Consider the following 20,164-nt stretch of genomic DNA (forward strand, 5'->3'; position numbering starts at 1 on the left):
GAAGATGCTGCTCTCGGTTACTATCAGTAATTCTAAAAGTCATTAGGCTTGAGCAAACGTACCAGTTTGTGTACAGACTGGTGATGGTGGGTTCCCCGTGGCTGTCCAGGTGCTGCGTCTGCTGCAGGAGCACGTTGTTGAAGACCCGGGTGATGTCGATGGTGACGTAGTTCTCTATGGACTGAAGCACCGTCATGTAGGCCCGGACACTGGTCAGCAGCTCACTGGGTTTGGCTATCTCCTGAGTAGCCTGGTTGTACATGGTCATCCCCACTATAGACCTAGAGACAGTCAGAGATTTAAAAACGCATGTTAACATGGAGGTTGATTTCCATCTCCAGTACCAACAAACTATGTAAATTCACGGTTGGACTACAGAGAACTCTCCGGACATTAGCAAGTAAAACTAAAAGTATACTCTTATCTGGTCTTGCAGGTACCCTCTCTATTCAGCTAGCATCTCCTTTTCATTCACTCACATCTAACATGCTCCATTAATCTGCTTTTAAAAAAGGTCTTTAAAACACCAAGTCTGGCCTTTGCACTGCTCACTGACTGTCTGTAATAATGATCTAGAAATGGATGCCTTTTCTATTCATCAAAGACTAAATGTCTAGTAGTTAAGTAACTTTAAAAAGGCAGATGAAAGAGCTGGCAACCTTTTATATTTTAATTGGGCAAAAATGAGCTGTAACACTAAGTCTGTGTGCTTAAACGGCGTGTTTACTTGGTAAATCGGATCTCCAGGTGCGAGGTGAGGTACTCTCTCGGTGTGAACGTGTGCTCCCAGACCGCCAGGTTGGGAACATAGTTGATGGAGAAGCAGAGTTCAGATAACGCTGTGTGGAGTTTATCCAGACTGGGGGAAAAAGAAGGTCAAAATGGGCTCATTAAGACATGATGAAACTTTTAATTAACTGTGTCTTAACAGTAAGTGAATACAGAAGAGCCAAACAAAATAAATTAAAATGCAACATAAGAATACACTCGGATCGCTCTGAGGCAACTCCACAAAAAAGCTTAAAAATAGTGCTCGTTCTCATCTCTGCAAAGACCTAACCTTTAATAAGCTGCAGTGTGACATATGGAGGTGAAGAGTTGTAAAGAGGTGATCTTAATCAGGCGTAGTAGGATTTTAAAATGTATTAACACTCACTATGGTACTATTATCCACTCATGTTTTATGGATTTGCATACTCCACTGCCTTGCATCATCACTGTCAAAATGGTTGTTGTTTTTTGGAGGAAAACTATGTTTTAGGTTTTTTGCAGATGGTATTGTTTCAGTATGTGTAGAATGAAATACTAAATGCTATCATTACTACTGCACGAGCAAAGATGGATGTTTAATAGTGTTAATAGGAATCAAACCAACAATAAAAACAAGGATAATCAGCTATTATTGATAATTATGACGGAGTCATTAGGTATTACTTATTGGCAGAAGCATAAAGGGACATGAAGAACTGGAAAGTCTGCTAATTCAACTAACTTGGTGACCAGTAGTCTGTTCTTCCTCATGCTCTCCACTCCCGGCTTCTCTCTCTCCGGCTCTCCCTTCTTCCCCGTCGCCTTCTTACTCTTCTTGTTTACTGCCTGGCTGATGGTCTTCGCACAGTGCTTTGGAAGCAGCTAGAGAGCGACGAGTTGAAGAAGATTAGACAGACAGCAGAGAGAGGGAAAGGAAAAGACAAGCAGGGATAAATACAAGATTGAGGAAGGACAGATGGAGAAGGAACGATTATTCACAGCCTGGCTGATGCTCAGAGTAAAAAGTGAAAGAGTAGACCGATAGAGATCAATTTAAGAAGCTTTTAACTACATGCATCAACAAAATACTCGCAACATTAATGTGACAGCATGTAATATTATGCAAATGCCCATTTGTTTCTGCCAGATCTTATGACATTAGAAAGTTTGAGATAAGAAAACTTTTAAGGACTTTATCAGAGCATTGGCACTACTGTACAAAGCTGTTGACAGCCTTCAGTTTGCTCTACTTTGTGATAATTGGTACCATGGCAGAGTTAGATGAGAAGATCGATACAGAGAGAGGCATCGATCATCTCATCTAACTGTCGGCGAGAAAGCAAGTTTGAAGCAAGAATTGTATTTCCCAAAATGTCAAACCATTCCTGTAAATTGGTTGCGTTTGTGCGTGTTCCCACCTGGTCGCTGAGTGTACATTGTTCAGTGCAGATGTCAGTGATCAGGTTTCTGGCCTGTTTGGCCATCTCATCCAGAAACATGTTGCACAACGACAGGCTTCGATCCCCTATGTGGTGACGCTGTGGAGGAGAGAAGTACAAACCGCACACCTTATTCAACAGTACTTATTGACCAGCCATGACCAACTGTTCTCGCTTTACATGCTTCTAATCTGGGAGGGTGCGAGTGCAACATCGTGTCTAGACTAGTCGGATACCGGTTACCGAGCATTTCAAAGAGAAAGCCAAACTTTATGTGCACTTTTCCTTGATATTCACGATCAAGATTTCCATCAACGCTGATACATTTAACTGCATTGATGAACAACCAGCAATAAATGAGAAACATGCATCAAAAACAACAAAATCAAAGGTTAGATAATAAAGATGATAAATAATGACAAAACCCTAAAATATGTAGTAAATAGGCACAAATTGTGACATTTTATTGCCATCAACCTTGCATTAAATCATTGTATCGTCGTAAAAACAGACTTGATGTGTAAATAAACGCTTATAAGACAGGAGTGTGCACGGAGCCGGTGCAGAGATTAAAATGAGTGTATCCGTTACGGGAGAGCTGCTGGTGAAATAATGCGTGCGGTCTAGACGGAGGGTTAGGCGGTGGATCTAATGTGTGATTACCTCCTCAGGACAGAGCTCATGTGTACAGGACATGAAGTGTGTGCAGAGCAGAGGGAAGCAGATGGAGTGTCGGCTCTGGGAGGGAAGCTCCAAGCACTGCTGGAACATCTTCTCAAACGCACGGCTGTAGAAGCTTCAACCACAAAAATATACAGGAGATTAAATACGGCATATACATAAACTTCATACACTCCAAATATCTTACGCATGTGTGTCTCACCAGAAAATGGAGAGGTCCGACGTCTCCACCAGCATCTCCACCAGAGAGTCCACCATCTTTGTGTGGAAGATAATGGTGTTCATCATCTTCCCGAGCTCCTTGTGATCGGCGATGCCGAGACTGGCTTTAGAGACACTGGTGTAGGCCTGCAGAAAGGAAAAGCATTCTAATTATTGATATATTTTCTTTAATTGATCAGCAGTGCCATTCTTTCTTTCAAAAACATTTCACAAAGTAGCAATTTTTAAAACATTTAGTGGAACATAAAGTTTGTGTTCATTAGTCCTGAAACCAACAACCCCCCTCGCTTTGGAAGAATGTTTTTAAATAATCAAAAGCACTAGATTTGAGTGCACACCTGCAGTCTGAACCAGTCCAGTCTCATGCCTCTGAAGTCAAACACCTCTCCATCCTCCACTGGAACACAAAAACACCCCAGTTCACTCAAAAACCACACATTAACATTTAAACTGCTCCCTGCCTCTCTGCCTCCTTCACCACTATCAACACTGACACTATGTTGTACAACTACAAAGTTGCTGCGACCATTGTTATAGAAGAAATAATGGTTTACCTTGTTTGACACTGAGAGACGTCATAGTGTTGACAAATGAAGACATGATTATAGACTCGTCCTCGGGACACACAGACAGGTTCTATCGTATAAAGTCAGGACAGAAAACTTAGTTAGAAAGACAAGTGCCGTGTAGAAAGATGTTAAAAGCTTGTCTTGACTTTAGCTTCCGACTGAGGCCAAAATGTTGTGATTAATCTGTATAGATTTCTAACCATTAATGGAAAAAAGATCACATTCTGTACATCACTAATAATAATAATAATAATAATAACACGGTCAGGTTTCCAGAACTTCTAGAAAGACGTGGATGCTATAATTAATTGCACTCAAGACAGCTGCCACCTGTTGTCTCTGCTTTTAATGTGTTTTATCATATAGATTTCTACAAGGTGGGCAGAAGACACTGAATCCAATCTTGTATTTAGACTATACATACCAAGTGTGTACATTTCCAGAGCTCTGTGTGTGCATGTGTTCATACCTGCACCAGTTCATTCAGCACCACAGCGTCAAAACCGGACAGGTACTGGACGTAGTAGCGCTGCATCACAGGACCGTACTTCCTGACGTGAGCTCTGAGCTCCTCCATGTAGAAGATCAACTCTGCTATGTGTCTGTAAATCACACACACACACACACCAACAGATGAGCCAAATACAAAATACGCCCAGGATGCAATGTTTGTGTTCCAGTGTGTATTTACATACTTGTCTATGAAGTCATCTGTGCTTTTCTTCTGGATGTTGTCTGCGTGTCGCAGCAGCCAGATGATTTCATCACGGGCAAACGACAACGCCATGAACACGAACAACGCCTAGTGGAGAGAGAAGAAGGGGCCGAATTACAGAGGGAAAGAACAGGGAGAGATTTTTATTTATTTATTCATCCACTATAAATTACCAAGAGCAGTGACTGCGACCGCTTCCTCACATTCTCTCAACCAATATCCAATTGCTCACAGTTTTTCTGGCTAAGCAAATATATTCTGTAACATATTATTGAGGGTTTCCATCGGACCAGAGGAACACTTAAGGCCATTTAAGGTGGTAAAAATCTGTCTCTCCTGATAAGCTGAAATATTTATGTAGCATTATTTAAGCTGGTATTATAGTGTTTTAAGACAGCACTGTATGTTACATTAGCTTCCTTTATTCCACAGACGATTTAATTCCCATAGAACAGAGCAGAGACATTATAAGACGAACATTCAAGTCGAAACTTAATATTTAATTCAACTGGATATTTGGTATGCTTAAAGGTTTGTAGTGTGGGATGGTTGTCCTAAATGTGTTTTTCTGGGTTGTAGATATTGTTGTAACAATGTTTTTATTCTGGTCTCTCTTGCATATATTTCAAAGCCTTTCATCTGGTTCAATGGAGGATGAATTAATACATTACATATTATTTTAGGCCCCAGGTAAGGTGTTATGTTACTGTTCCAGGAGGTATTGTGTATTACCTTAGGACCTAGTAGTCCAGGCTGATCAGCTAAAACAGTGGCCAATTCCTTCAGAGCTGATCGGAGAAACTTGCGTCTCTCTCTGTGCATTGAGCCTCTGCAGAGACACGGAGCAGACAGAGGGAGTCAGAGCAGAGCATCAAAACACACAATCATCATGATTTAATGGTATTTTGACACTTTCAGGGCAATCCTGCAAGAGGATAAAAGCATGTCGATGACAGTGACGGCAGAAGAATAAGAATGAAGATGAAAGGGGAAGATAGAATAAATAATGAGGATGAAAGCAGCAAATCAGACAAAGGAGGATAAAACTGAAAAAAAAAGGAAGAAAGAGAGGAAGAAGGTGATATTCTGTGTGCAAGTCTAAAGACCGGAAGCAGAGCTGACATTATGGTTAAAGATACGAAGCAGGAAAAAGAACGGGAACATAAATGAAAAAAACAGAGAATGTGGGAAGTGAAATATGTTTTGTGTTTCTGAGAGAGAAAATGGAAAGACTGGAAGAAAATCCCAGTTTGGGTGCAAAGCAGGGATTAGATACGACAGTGCATACGTACGCATGAGACAGGGCCTGTTCCTTGCACTCTCTGATGTCATTGATGCGCTTGTTGTACCTGGAAAACAAACAGGCAGAGAGGATGTGTTAAAAGCAAAGGTGTACTGAGAAATTGGATTGTACTGTATGCATGTCTGTGATGTGGTTTTCTGCTATCTGAGAATATGGTTTCATGCTAGGCTTGTAGAAAACGTGTTCAAATTCCTTCTTCAGATATTCAACTGAAAAAGTAAAATTCAGCTTTACCGCAATCACTCTTAATCCTAATAATTACATTATTTAAACTATGTACGTTTTTAAGATAGGCTCAGCTTTGATAGTTTCACCTCCAATAGAAATATTTCCCCATTTCCTACATCGGTCCTTGTGTTTAATTTCTTGGAGAATCTTCAAATCACATTTTCCTAAAAAATTCTGAATGTCGAAATTATAAACAAAATATTTCTCAACACTACTTTTTTTTGCTTTTGGCATGTGCTTATTCTTATGAGCAGAGTGCAAAGGCCTTGACGGTTTCACTGCATTACGCACGTAAGGATGTCATCACAAGGGCACATTTAATTTAAACATGATCATGCAAATAAGGATACAGTTAAACAATTAGAAAACAGTGCGTCTGCCCATGTGCATCCTCACATATAGATGCTCTTACCCTCTGATGTTCACAAACAGATCCTCTGCGGCCTTGTGGATGTGGAAGACTTCATCCCTGAACAGACAGAGGCAGGTGGAGCTCTGCAGAGCCAGCTTCCACAGCGACAACGCTGCTGCGTCACTGTTCAGCACCGCATGACACAGGATAAAACCAACTGGGGAGAGAACAGAGGGATATATGACCATTCAGAAGCCAAGACCAACAGCATTTGGATGAACAGGAAACCGTTTTACTTACAAACAATCCACTTCTCCATTGCGTCCAGTGACAGGTATTCACATGGCATCTGAAGACACGAGCAGTGAGCCACAGACAGAACGGAGCAGGTCAGGACATGGTTTCACAGTACAGAACGCACACAGCTGAGTGCATTAAATGCCTCGGCAAAGCTCAGGCTCAAGTTTTATATACAAAGTTTTAATTATTCATCACTAAATATTAAAACTTATTTGATTGAACATATTCCCCTTAGATCGGCAATAAAAGTTTAGGTGCAGTTGTCGTCATACTAACAGTGTCTGACTGTGCAGGATTAAGCATGGTGGAGGGAGCGGAGATGAGAGAGAGCAGCTGGGCGTTCCTCCACTGGTCGGCAGACAGATTCCTCCTGGGATAGACCATCTGAAGACTGATCAATGCATCTGACAGAGACTGGAGGACAGGAGAGACGGGAGAGACGGGAAGAAAGACGTGATCAAGTGGGAGAGACAGGAGGGTACAAAGAAGAAAAAGGAGAAGCATAACTCAGTATTACAGATGAAGTAATTATTGTAATTACCAGTGAAATGTCAAGTTTCTGGCACTAATTGATCTCCATGTATTGCATCAGTCTTTCATTCACCTAATAACTTTATTTTCACTTTAATTAATTAAGTCAATATTTCAGCTCACAGTTAAAGAGCAGGACATTGTTTCACTCTTACCAATCTAAATGTGGCACTACAGTCACTATGGCAACTGTACCTCGGCCAAAAAAAAGAATGATTATATCCATCGCACACATTGAAAATCATTCATACTGTAAAAATAAGAGAGTTGGTGTTTACAAAAAAAAACAAGCACTATTCTCCTACCTTTCCATGTGGAACAAATTCCTCCATCAACTTCTTCAAAGCGTTCTCGTAATCTACGATCATCTGGCCCAGCCTGGGGTACTCACGGTCACTACAACACACACAGCACCACGGTTGCTATAGAGACAACGACCGTCGCTTCATGTTTGGTCCGTTAACATATGGACGGGTCACCACGCAGACAGCTGAGTGCGTTTTACTCACCTGGCTCCGTGGGTCATCTCGTGGGCGTAGTTGTACAGGCCTATGATGGCTTTCCTCTCCTCTATGCGGGACAGTATCGTCATCAGAGTAGTGTAGGTCACCACCAGGTCCAGGTAGTTCTTGGTCAGGTCAAAGTTCACCGTCTGAGAGGAACCACAAAGAAGCAGTTTTCAATGAGAGCTACAGTTTAATAAGCATTAGGTGAAAGTTACAAGTAGCCAATATAAATATGATGAGAACCACACAAATAGTCCAGAATGCTCTTCAGAGCTGAAAGGGAAGGTCAGTAATATTCTTCAAGACAGCAGCATGTAAGTGAAGGCAGCAGAGGAGAAAATGGATGGTGGAGAAATGAAACATTTAGGGTAACAACAAAGTAACTTTACACAACCTCCATTTTTTCATGACTTGGTTTGCATATGTAAATTAAATTGTGCTGCCTGTCATCTAAGGTTTGTTTTAATCTTGGCATGGCATTCTTTAAAAATAGCACCAAAATAATTAAAAGAAACAAGATATACACTCCACTTTAGGTTCACCTGTACAGTTGAATGCAATCGAATACAACGATTATATCTTCTAATTAAAAAAATGATCCATATTTAGGAAGATTATAATGTTCCATTGTTGTCGACACTGTCAGAGAGACGTTAATTCAAATGTCTATTATTGAGGTTGTAGTTAGCGGTGGTGTTTTATTGGACTGTCCTCTCTAGAAAATATGTATTTCATAAAGTGTGAACAATGAGAGGTTCATGAGCATCCAGTAGTATCTGAGATTAGTTGGACAGACAGACACACAACCAAACCAATGCTCCAATGTAAATGCCTGTTTATGTAAACGCCTCATTTGGGTTTTGCACTTACGATGTCAAAGAAAACCTGGCAGGCGTCGATGGTGTTCAGCAGCTCACACACATGGTCCTGTGGATAAAGAAGTCAATAAATATAGATACCTTCATTAGAATCATCAGCACCGTATATTTCTTCACAGTATATTGTTTACTGCGTGTGTGTGTGTGTGTGTGTGTGCTTTCCTACCTTGAATTCCATGACATCTACGAAGGTAAAATAGTAGAGCGCCAGGTTCTTCAGAATCTCTGACTTTTCTTTCTGCAGCTGAGCCAACTGTTGCTGTAAACATGGTAGTATTTACACCGTTACAAACAAGTATGACTGTGGTATTAAAGAGTATCTGTTATCATTTACTGTATCTCTCTGTATGTACCTTCAAATTTGTTTCTCAGCACTTCACCACTGAGCTGACAAATCATTGGTAATACTTGCCCACTGGTCCCTCAGTATGGTTTGAGTCATGTTTCTTGCAGATGTTAGTTTAATTAACTAAATATTCAACTATGTGAGCCGTCAAATTCACCAACTCAAAGTTCCCCCCATATATAAGCTCCGGCAGGGTTTAAACCAATTCTGCAAGTCATTTTCTTCCATATTGGACAAAAAACTGGAGTGAAAAATATCTCCATATCCGTTATTCTAACCCATCCTTCTTCCTCCAACAGAAATCCAATGACTAAGTTCGGATTCAGGGATCAATACAGTTTATCGTATCAAATCAAATTAATTACAGTTTCTCTTCGTTTTGACCAAAGATTAAACTGATATACATGAGATCCTCTTGCTGAATAATTCTGTTATTAGAAACAAAATAACAGCAAAAACTCTTTTCTTTTTAATGGTACAAGCAGAGAGACACACAGATAACTAGATACAAAGAGATTTAAAAAAGAACCCACTTAAACAACATTTTACTTTGGTAAAACATTTCCTTCATTTAAATGTTTGTTGGACACTTGACATACAGAACAGCTACTCCTGAGTGTTGTATGTGTGGGATGATGCAGTGTCACATGACATTATTCAGTTATGTTTCTTTACTAATTATTATTTTCATTTCCTTAAATTAGAATCAGAATAAAAGTCTGGGGTGCACAGACTTTACAAAAGGGCTGTTTGAAGTTTTGAGATCCCGGCTGCAAAGAACAATAAACATGTTTGACCAAAGTAAAATCTTACTATCACAGCAAAGCCAAACAAGTCCACCCTTGATTGTGTTTGAAGAAAGGAGAGAGACAGGAAATTCCATCGGTAAACGAAGCACCAAAAGACGATATTATCTTCTTTGCTTCTTGATCTCTGGAAAAGTTCGGGTGAGGATGCAATACTCTTTCAAAACTTGCAAATAACCTCAGCTTGAAAAGATTGTCACAGCAATCTTTTACGAGGTTGGAATATATTCACAAGTTCAAAAGGTCTTAAGCTACTAAGAAGCGGTCTCTATTCACATGACAGAAATGCATCCTGTATGTAAATGTAAACCAGACATGAGTACTTCAGGTCAGAACTGCATCTTTAAATCAGTACAACTGCATGAGATAAAGTGGAAAAAGTGTGAAGGTCTACTGCTGCTGCACCAAGGAGTTCAAATCTTTGTTACTCAACCCAACGTCAAGCAAAACATCATTTGGAGAATTTTCTTCATAATTTGGAATGACCAGTTCCTCTATATTTATATTAATTAACAGGTGAAAGGACTTCAGACCTGTTAACGTCACAAAGAGGAAACTGGAAAATACAACAAACTGACAGACAACAAATTAGTATATTTGCTCTGTAACACTCCTTCGTGCAGGAAGTCAGCCAGTCGTTTAAACAGCCAGTCAGTCTTCAAGCCCTCTAACCAACCAACCAGCCGGCAAACCAGGGGGTTAACCAGCCACACAGTCACTCGGTGGATGAAAAGAAAGAAAAAAACGCTGCCAGCGGAGGAGAGGAGGGAAAATAGAGCAACGCAAAAAAATGCACACTAATATAGCTTTAAAAACAGGTACAAAAAAATTACATCATCACAAAACTTAGGTACGTGAACTAAAATACAAAAGTTACAGAAACTTAGATACAAAAACTTACCAAAAAGCACAAGTCCGGAAAAAGCCAAGTTTAGCATGCAAAACACAAACAAACACAGAAACAAAGCAGAAAACAACGTAAGAAACCATTGTTGCACAGTTACATTGAATAAAGCAGTTAGCTACACACACAAACAATCACACACAAACTCACAGAGAGCCTTTTGCTAAATGACATAAACACAGAAGCTAAGAGCTAAGCTAACGAGTAAAGCTGAAAGAAACTTGATGAGCACTCAGTTACACACACACACACACAGTTACACACACAGTCACAGTCACACACACAGTTACACACACAGTCACACACACAGTTACACACACAGTCACACACACAGTCACACACACAGTTACACACACAGTCACAGTCACACACAAACAGTCACACAAACAGTCACACACACACACACACACACACACACACACACACACACACACACACACACACACACACACACACACACACACACACACACACACACACACACACACACACACACACACACACACACACACACACACACACACACACACACACACACACACACACACACACACACACACGTTATGTCATTAGATTTTTCCAGCAATCTACTCATGCTGATTTGATTGTTAAATTAACATCAAATTCAACCAAACTATTTAAATTAAACTATTAGAATGGCCGGTTTAGTCTTCGATACTTTCCAAATACTAGGTGCAGAAAAATAAACCTACAGTCTAGATTCAGAATTTGAAGAAGGTGCATTTACACACCTGAAGCTAAGTCAATCATACGGGTGTCTTCCTGGTTATCACATATCAAAACACCGCAGACAAACATGCAGGCACACTTACGTTATTATTCCGTGTCTCCACAGCAGGGAACTTCCTGACAATAAATTTGACCGCAGACTCCAAGTTCTTATCAACAAGATAGGAGGGCTTAGCTTTGGGATCGCCACATGCCTGGAATGGAGAGGAGAAGAAGAGATGAGGAGACACAAAACACAAACTACAGTGACTACACTTACTGCTACCGACAGATTCTATATATCTAACATCTTCTTTCCTAGTGATCAGGCATGTTAGATGTGTGGTCATCACCAGTGTAACGGTTAGTGTTCACAGTGAAAACTGGTTTATCCTGGTCCAGAGACGTGAGAAGGGGTTCAGGTGGATGAAATATTGACAATTAGTGAAGTTTATGGACCAGAAGTGCAATCGAAACATGAAAACGGACACACGCAAACATCATTGCAAGAGACCCGGGCAGTAATTTTACCATTAAGATGCATGTTAACAAGGAGATTGAAAAGTGTTAAACAATTTAAAGGGTAGATTTCCAATTTTTTTTTTTTTAATCAAATTTTAAAGTCCGTGGTTTTCATGTTTGGATAAACCAGCTTCAACTGTTATAAGAGACTGAGCCTGAATTTATCAGTGGTTCTCAATTGCTGAGCTGTGGAGAGAAAGAGAGCTAAGCCTCGATACTAAAATGTTCATTTCAAATACAAATTATGTTTCCATATATTGTATTTGTAGCCCTAATTATAACCAGCTCAAGTCTGGAGTAAAAAAAAAAATGAGCAACTAATAATTTAGCCTCATACTGATGATTCATAAATGTCAGTGTTGACAGCCACCAGCAGTTCTGCTTTACCAAAAGTCATCCACAACACAGAGAGGATGAGAACCACTGAGAGACCTGGGTAATGACAGGGATTCAGTTTCAAACTGAAGCGTCTCTGAGCCATCACTGGTTAGTACCACTGCATGACGGGCAGAGTGATGGACGGGTAATTAATGAATAAGGGGTTGAATGAAACAGAAGAGAAATAAAATGAGGAGAAAGGGAAAGGCGGAGAACATCAAGTACAGAGAAATGAGAAAGAGAGAAAGCCCTATTGTAGGCAGTCATATTTTAACATTATTTCACTACACCTGCAGAGCTGCCTATATTCTTGCGTATTAATACTCTGGTCTCCAAGTCAGTAGCTGACTGTGAGCCTGACTCCGGCAGGAAGCAACAGCGCTCATGCATTATGGGTAGTATAGTAGTGAATGGTGAGCAAGATGTGGTCCATGCATGAGCCATAAACAGAGTGAATGTATAATGTGATTTGCTGCCAACACATAGGAACGATCCTAGAAGAGGTCAGTGCCTTTGACCGTTCTGAGGATTCAGTTCCTCTTGTTTTTAAGTTTAGAACATGGAAGCACACATTTAGAGAAGCCATAAAAAGTAACACGAAGCTACCAAAATGAAGTCTACGACACAAAACACAATGCTATATATGTAATGTTCCTACCCGCATTAACATAGCTAAGGAACCAACCATTAACCTGGATTTCAGTTTGCATGGTGCTGAAACATTCCCAGTATTAGCCAGTTACAAAATGAACCCACAAAACAGCAGCACATGCTAGTTCACACAAGCACAGAAGGTCAACGGACAACCCAGGTATTAAAACGTGACGAAGCCGGTGCTGCAAAACCTTCTTTTGTTGACAGATGAGATTTTCACTTTACTTTGAAATATTTATGATATTAAATAAATACGTTTTGCAAGGTTTCGGTCGCAAGTGCAAAACTCCACGCAGCTAACAATGGCCGTGAACAGCACCACAGACCTGGAAACCTTAAACCCACAGAGATCAGTGGAAAATCGCCTTTCTGGCATCAAGGATTTAAAGTTGAATCACTGTTTAAATTTACAGATTAACTGCCACAATAAAATAATCACATCAGAGACTGTGGATTATGCCGATTAATAATAAGTTTAATTTAGTTTATCCTGATGGATAAAAACAAAGGATAGGCTACCCTGTGAGCAAAATCAACAAATGAATACGTATCGTACTAGCAACCTGGCCAAAACATAGTTCAATTTGTCTGTTCAGTCTGTTGGCTGAAGCTCCTTCACACACCAAAAAACACCAGAAACAGGCATGCTGAGCACTTGTAGAGTTTGGTCTTAACCGCACCCACTACTGCAGGGGCTCACATACAAAACACTTCGACACTTGAGGGTGGGGGGGGTTGACACAGAAGAACATACAACACCAATATGACTTTAATACCCATCAATGACACAGACTGGACCTCGAGTCCCAGCTTGTTTCCTTGCACCTACTTCTCTCACACCTGAACAGATTTCCAATTTCAACAGTCAACAATGCTCATAGTCACGGTCACTGTGCGTTCACTGGACAGCTACTGACCAAGGAAAATCTGAGAGGGAGACTGAATTTTAGCTGTATAAAATGAGAAGCAAGGAATCAAGGTGCGACTGTTAAATCCATGCAGTTGCAAAAGCACAAGCCTCGTTGTCTCTTTGACAGTGATTCTTCAGACACACCACTAGTCTCAACCTAAACAACAGACTAGTCTCTACATCTGCCGCTAACATTGAGTTACCCGTTGACTCACGCCGGGGAACTGCAGAGTAAAAAACACTGTCTGGTTATTACATTATTAAAATGACTATTCAAGTGTTTTACATGTTTTAGCCCAAACTCAAAAACGTGTGTTTGCCATTGTGATCCACAGGCTCTGAAACAGCTCTCCTTTAGATAGTAAGATTCGTCAACTATGTAAACTTTTTTTAATTGGCCTGAAAACTTTCTTTTGCTGTGTGCTCTCTTGGTCTTGGTAACCTGTGATGCTTGCTACATCAATGATTTATTGACTTGTGGGTAAGCTATCAACAGCGACCTCTCATAATGCAAGAAACTACCCAATTCACATAATTCTCATCACCAATCTGGTTCGATTTTCGGATTTTACAGTTTGTGGATTTATGAGTCTTACACATTAGATATCAGGATTTCCCACAATCACTTGAGAGCAGCAAAAATGAATGGCTTGTCTGACATGACTGACAGATAACGGCACCAACACACTGACATTCAATGTAAACACCTATGCTTTGGATAATGGCTGTCAGTAACATATAGTAAGTATTACATGAGTTGTAATTAATGGGCTAAAATGTGCAAAACCTTGTTTCTATTACATTATCATATACTAGAGACAGCTTATATAACCACACCTTTGCAGCATCTCACCAGTTGATTTAGCTTTAACTAGGCTACTAATCATCCACTATTCATTATTTTAATTTCACAAAGTAAAGTAAGTAGTTGCTTTGCATCACAAAACAAAAGCATGATTTTCTGTTATTTACATGGCGTGGCATTGTCCATTAGTGCTGGTGGCGGCTAGTGCAATAAGCTGACTGGCTGGGTTTTGGGTGGGGGCAAATGGAAGGATGGATGGAAGGAAGGGTGCAATGAATGATGGGACAGGGCATGGGAAAAAGCTGAGAATCAGCAGTGGTCAGGGAGGAGTAAGGGAGCTGTTGCCTGGATACCAGAACAGAACTTAGTCTCGCCTCCACCATCGTTCCTCCACTCCGGGTAGCAATTAACAGCTGAGCTTCTCAAAGGGTCCCCGCATTGTAACATATGGCAGGGGACCCTGGACTAGATAGCAGTGGGCCAGGAACACCTACATCTCAAAACTAATTATGGCTACTAATTACTGGATGAAATATTCCAACACCCCATGGCCACTTTATACAGGTCCTCCAGAGTCTCCGAAAAGCATGCAAAACATACACGTCCTCACTGAGATGATTTAGTTTTTGCCCGTCATTCCTCACAGTGAGCTCTCTCGCATCACAAGGAGGGATTAACTACTACAAAAAGAAAGGAAAGGCCCCAAAGAATGGATGGTTTGACGTGATTAGCAACAGAACCACTAGAGAACCACTACAACTTGAGCTGGCTGACTGCCTGGACTGCCTGCTGGCAAGAGGGTAATCTTCACTCATCCGTTTGCATTTGTCAGCATTATTGTACTATGTTCTCTCCCAGAATAGTTTTTACAAATACTTTTAAGGATTAAACTGGCATCTAAAATAGAGCCGTGTGGCATGGTGCAAATGTAAGTGCTGAATTTACTGCCAAACAGTGGGGGAATGTAGCTACGATTTTAAATGCAGTATTACACTGTGGTACCATTACCTTTACACAAGTAAATCATCTGAATACTTCTTCAACCACTGCTGCCAAATCAGTACATTTGTGAAGCAGAACAATTTTGTCCAGATAAATAACCAAATTACATATGTAGCAATACAATCAACAGCCATTGATATGGCTCATCCAAACATATTCAAAAATAAAGATTTTCCACATTTGTGATCGTCAAATTGAAGATGGAATTATAACTACCATGTCTACGGATCTCGATTCACTCTGCAGCCACTCTTGCTAGGATGTATGCACTTCTTCTTTCAGTTATTGTGGGTCAAAATGGCATATTTAAATGCCATATTCAAGAGTGAAGACTTAATTGTTATATGTTCCAGTATTCATAACTTAATTTAAACTGGCCAGCTAATGTATCTGCACTACAGGAAAAAACAAACTATTTTTTTAATGCACGGAAGAACAATGTGTATGTGAATGCTGTATCACAAGCAAATACATTTTCCATTGAGGGTTGGTAAAACTGAATAGAGCCCGGCCTTAATCTCAGCATGGCAGATTGAAACATGAACAGGAGTGAGGCACAAAAGGAGAGGACCAACAGATTAGTACAGGTAGCCAGGAGCAGGAGGAGGGGAGGGAAGGAGGAAGAGGAGGGAGTTGAGAAAGAAAGGGTGAAGGAGGTGGGGTTTCATCAGTGGAAGGTGATAAACTTTGCAAACCTTCCAAACTTGTCCTTGCTGCATAGGAGAGGGGGGAAGCATTGGAACGGAGAGAAGAAGAGAAGAAATCAAAAACAAAGAGGCCACCCAGACAAACTGCTGGATCACTGGTCTACACACTCGCTCACACACACGCGCGCACGCACACACACGCATGCACGCACACACATACATACACGCACACGCATGTCGTAAAACAGCTGCTCTCATGCAGGTGATTTCTGCATGTTTGAGAGTTCAGTTAAGGATAGCCAGTCTGGCTTTTCTTTTCAACACAACACATAAAAACAACACATGCTGCGCCGACATGTGATCATATCAACACTTGTTTTAACGCACGCTGTCTTCAAAAGTAACACAGCGTGCAAGTATACCTCCCTACACACTCACTGAAAATAACACATCCATTTTAATTGTGTGAAACGGCTGAAATAATATGGCTGACACTCTGGCTGTCAGCGGCTTCCGTGTCTTAAATGCAGAAAAGTGTGAAGACAAAGTTTGGCCCCTGCAGTTTTCACTGGCTGCACTATTTGTTCCACGCCATGGCTGTTGCTTAGTAACTGACAATGCAGTGTTCCCTGATCGCTGAAGCACGGGCGCTTCGTTGCTTCTGATGCATGTTTAAAATTATCATGTCAGTTATATGGACATATGGCAAGATGAATCCCTTTTTCTCTACTGTGTGACGGAGGGGCTGGGATGGCACGTTGAGAGGGATTCGGTTGAAACTGGGTGGAGTCACCTGGTGGTTAAGTTGCAGTGAAGCAGGTCTGGACAACATGCGGCTTAACATTAACGCAAAATAGTTGGTCTAGAAAAAAAAGCCCTGTGAGCCAAACTAATGTTGACTGCCCAGGTGTTAGATGTTTAATCATTTATATCCATGTAGAGCTAGACGCCAAAATTTGTGTTGAAATATTTGTTCTTACAAAAAAAAAAAAAACATAGGTTCAGGCTATTTGGAAATATCTGCACATTATGACATTACATCCGTTTTGAGTCGACCCGTTTCCATTTATTCCTCCTATCTTCACGATACCTCCTCAGTTCAAGACAAACACCTAACAATAAGGTGGCCGTTGGCTTAAGGGACAGCAGCTTAAAATTCCAACTTGGCAAAATGGTTTGCTGTATTGTGTGTCGTTTACAGTAAATATCACGATATAAAACGTGTGTTTTCTGTTTTAAAAGTACAAACGCCAGAAGATGGCTAGTACAACTCGAGCACACAGCTGATAGGTATGCCGTTTGTTTACATATAAGGGCTTTTAGGACACAGACCCACTCTCTTTGCAGCCGACTTCAGCTTGACCTAATGCTAATTTTTCAATTATTGGAGTGATGTGATTCCTGTCATGTGTTGTTCAGTGTGTGCAAGGCAGACAGCTGGCTAGTGCCGTCTTTCCCCCCCACAATTGAATATCAATTTTCATATTCAAATAGGTTGTTTATTTTACTATTAGAACATATATGCAATACAAAAATGTCAAACAAGGTTTGATTTTTTTCTGCCAGAAAGCTCTCTCAAATTCATTTTCAACTATAAAATGACTCATTGTGTATTTCCAACAGTATGTATGACATGACAGAAATCCACCTGTATTTATATTGATCCTGTTACCATAGAAACAGGAATCCCTTGGCAAACTGCTACCACGCAAGCCCCATTGGCACGACTGCCCATTTGTTATCCAGGTCACTCCAACTATTGTTTCTTCTCATCGAATAGAATAGAATAAATGGAAGTCTGATAAAATACAGTTTGGCCTCTATTTTTCCAGGGGAACATGCCATTCAGATTCATTAGAAAAAAAATAGAGGTAATTATTCATGGGTGACTGCAGCCTTTGCTCTCTCTGAGTCGCCATAGTTAAGCCTATTACCAGGCTAGACTTTTCATTGTATTCTGGGCAACAAAAACAAAAGCAGATTTTGTTGATCAGAAAACAGCTGCTGTAAGAAGTGTGCAGTAGAAAATGTTGGCAGCACACAGCCAGTAGAAGAAGAAAATCCTGATCTCACACAAACCACTGCATCATCATCATAAAAAAAAAAAACTTGGGGCAACTGACAGTGGACACTGAACTGGTTGGACATAGAGAGGGGAAAGAGGCAATCCACTCTTTAAGACCTGCTGAGTGTGCAGGAAAAGGAAATAAATCTCCATTATATAAACTGATTTGTAATTTACCAATACGCAATGCAGTATTTTTTTTAATTATTGCTATGATAACATTTACTTTGAAGTTCTAAAAGTCCCCTAAACACTGTGGCAGAGTGATGTTTATTTCACTTATTGGCAATTTTAACTAATTTAAAACTGACAAAGCGGTACAAGCTACAGTCTAAAATTAACATCTCTCTCACACTGTTTCTATAAAACAAACATACAAATTTAACCCTTATTTAACCAAACTGCATTATAATGTACAGTCATTCAATTAGTTATGTCCATCCTGTGGATGCATTCAAAGCTACAGTAGATCGTACTGCTGGTAGTTAGACAAAATGCTGTGTAGCTGCTGAAAATATTTAACTGTGTGCAACCTTACTTCTTACACACAGACTGTAATTGTTTGGATTGAAAGTATATTTTTAACTAGCACACTGGCTATGGGGGTTACCCGAGTGTAAGCGAGGTTAAGGAACATAAATACTCTGTAAGCACTGTGTGCAAGACAAAATATGATGTTAGAAGGTCCACTGGCTGAAAGATAAGCACAGCAAACAAAAACTTTAATGCCACTCAGCCAAGATTAATTGAGGTGACTGTTATGGAAAATTTAAGTAACAGATTTTAAGTTTTTTTTTTGCAGCTAGTCAATGGTGTGTAATGAGTGCTTAAAATGAAAAAGAACATCGCTGTGATCTTAGATGATACTATTACTGTTAGTGAGCATGATTTATTCTCTCCCAAAGGTGGAAACAAGACATGTGTATTTTTTTTTTATCAATTAAAAAGCATAATTAAGCTTCTCTGCTGATGATGCATTTACTTTGTGAGCACTTCAGCGAGGAATTTCTGTGGAAATTTCAGAAGTAAAGAGATTAAACTGGTCCCAAAATTGCTATTGAGGTACCAGAAAGGGCCCACTGATGGCATTACACATAACTGCCCCAGTTCTTTCATGTCTACCTTTGGGAGGAAGTCGTTATTGGATGTTGGCGTTTTCTCATATCACAAGGTTAAAGAAAGCATAAAAACACATGAACGCCATTTCCGGGTGGAAATATTCAGAAGCCTTATGGTGAGGCAGATCAGGAGAGATATGAAGATGATGGGACAGACTGAAAGAAAAAGGAAGGAAGGGGGGAGGAAAGGAAGGGCGTACTGAGAAGAGTAATCAGCAGCAAAATCTCAGCGATTGTGTCTGACTGCTCATACTATCTTATAACACACAGAATAAAACAGATGATTTCACTGTGTTGAGGAAAACTTTTACATTTTAACATGTCGTTTTCTTCTGATTGCTAATTGATATTTATGTTGAGAAATGACTTGTCTGATGATAACAGACCACAGACATCATTTCTGGTACTTTAAAAAATAACTTCAGTTTTGGACAGCTAAAACAGCAATAATTAGGAAACAGTATGGGCGTTCAGACAGTTTAACTAACTCTCTGTTAAAACTTTCTTAGGATATGACTGACCTCTTTCTCTCTCCCCCCTCTGTATCTTTTTTATTCATCATACATAACCAGACACAAAGGCTCGTCCCACACAAACAGACCCACTACTCTTTTCCTCCCACACACAGACCACTGGTTTTATACTAGACTCTGTAACATAAATATCTCCGTTATGTTTTATATTACTGTCTTTTGCATTGTTATGTCATGCTTATGTCATGTTATTGTCACTGACAGGATAACATTTTAATGCTATATATACTTGTTAGATATATCTAGAGCACACACATGGAAAGAGCTGTTT

The 20,164-nt window shown here is 40.2% G+C and overlaps 1 protein-coding gene across 4 annotated transcripts in view; it reads right to left on the reverse strand.

Annotated features, from left to right (window-relative positions):
• The window catches only part of nckap1 (NCK-associated protein 1), a 32,256-nt gene that overhangs the window by 10,880 nt on the left and 1,212 nt on the right, over positions 1-20,164 (reverse strand). Inside the window, exons 2-22 of one of the 4 annotated variants that reach the window (XM_084021041.1) lie at positions 16,226-16,243; positions 11,364-11,474; positions 8,641-8,727; positions 8,467-8,523; positions 7,600-7,742; positions 7,396-7,486; positions 6,836-6,973; positions 6,560-6,608; positions 6,320-6,476; positions 5,669-5,725; positions 5,109-5,205; positions 4,357-4,463; positions 4,131-4,263; positions 3,647-3,728; positions 3,431-3,489; positions 3,073-3,218; positions 2,853-2,985; positions 2,169-2,288; positions 1,493-1,632; positions 728-859; positions 63-281 (exon numbers count right to left, since the gene is read on the reverse strand). In XM_084021041.1, the coding sequence (XP_083877167.1) occupies positions 63-281; positions 728-859; positions 1,493-1,632; positions 2,169-2,288; positions 2,853-2,985; positions 3,073-3,218; positions 3,431-3,489; positions 3,647-3,728; positions 4,131-4,263; positions 4,357-4,463; positions 5,109-5,205; positions 5,669-5,725; positions 6,320-6,476; positions 6,560-6,608; positions 6,836-6,973; positions 7,396-7,486; positions 7,600-7,742; positions 8,467-8,523; positions 8,641-8,727; positions 11,364-11,474; positions 16,226-16,243 (2,276 nt within the window). Of the gene's footprint in view, positions 1-62; positions 282-727; positions 860-1,492; positions 1,633-2,168; positions 2,289-2,852; positions 2,986-3,072; positions 3,219-3,430; positions 3,490-3,646; positions 3,729-4,130; positions 4,264-4,356; positions 4,464-5,108; positions 5,206-5,668; positions 5,726-6,319; positions 6,477-6,559; positions 6,609-6,835; positions 6,974-7,395; positions 7,487-7,599; positions 7,743-8,466; positions 8,524-8,640; positions 8,734-11,363; positions 11,475-16,225; positions 16,244-20,164 lie in introns of all 4 variants that reach the window. The other 3 variants (XM_084021040.1, XM_084021043.1, XM_084021042.1) reach the window with 3 other exon arrangements.

This window comes from Eutrigla gurnardus, assembly GCF_963514095.1.
Source record: "Eutrigla gurnardus genome assembly, chromosome: 11".
NCBI classification, from domain to species: domain Eukaryota; kingdom Metazoa; phylum Chordata; class Actinopteri; order Perciformes; family Triglidae; genus Eutrigla; species Eutrigla gurnardus.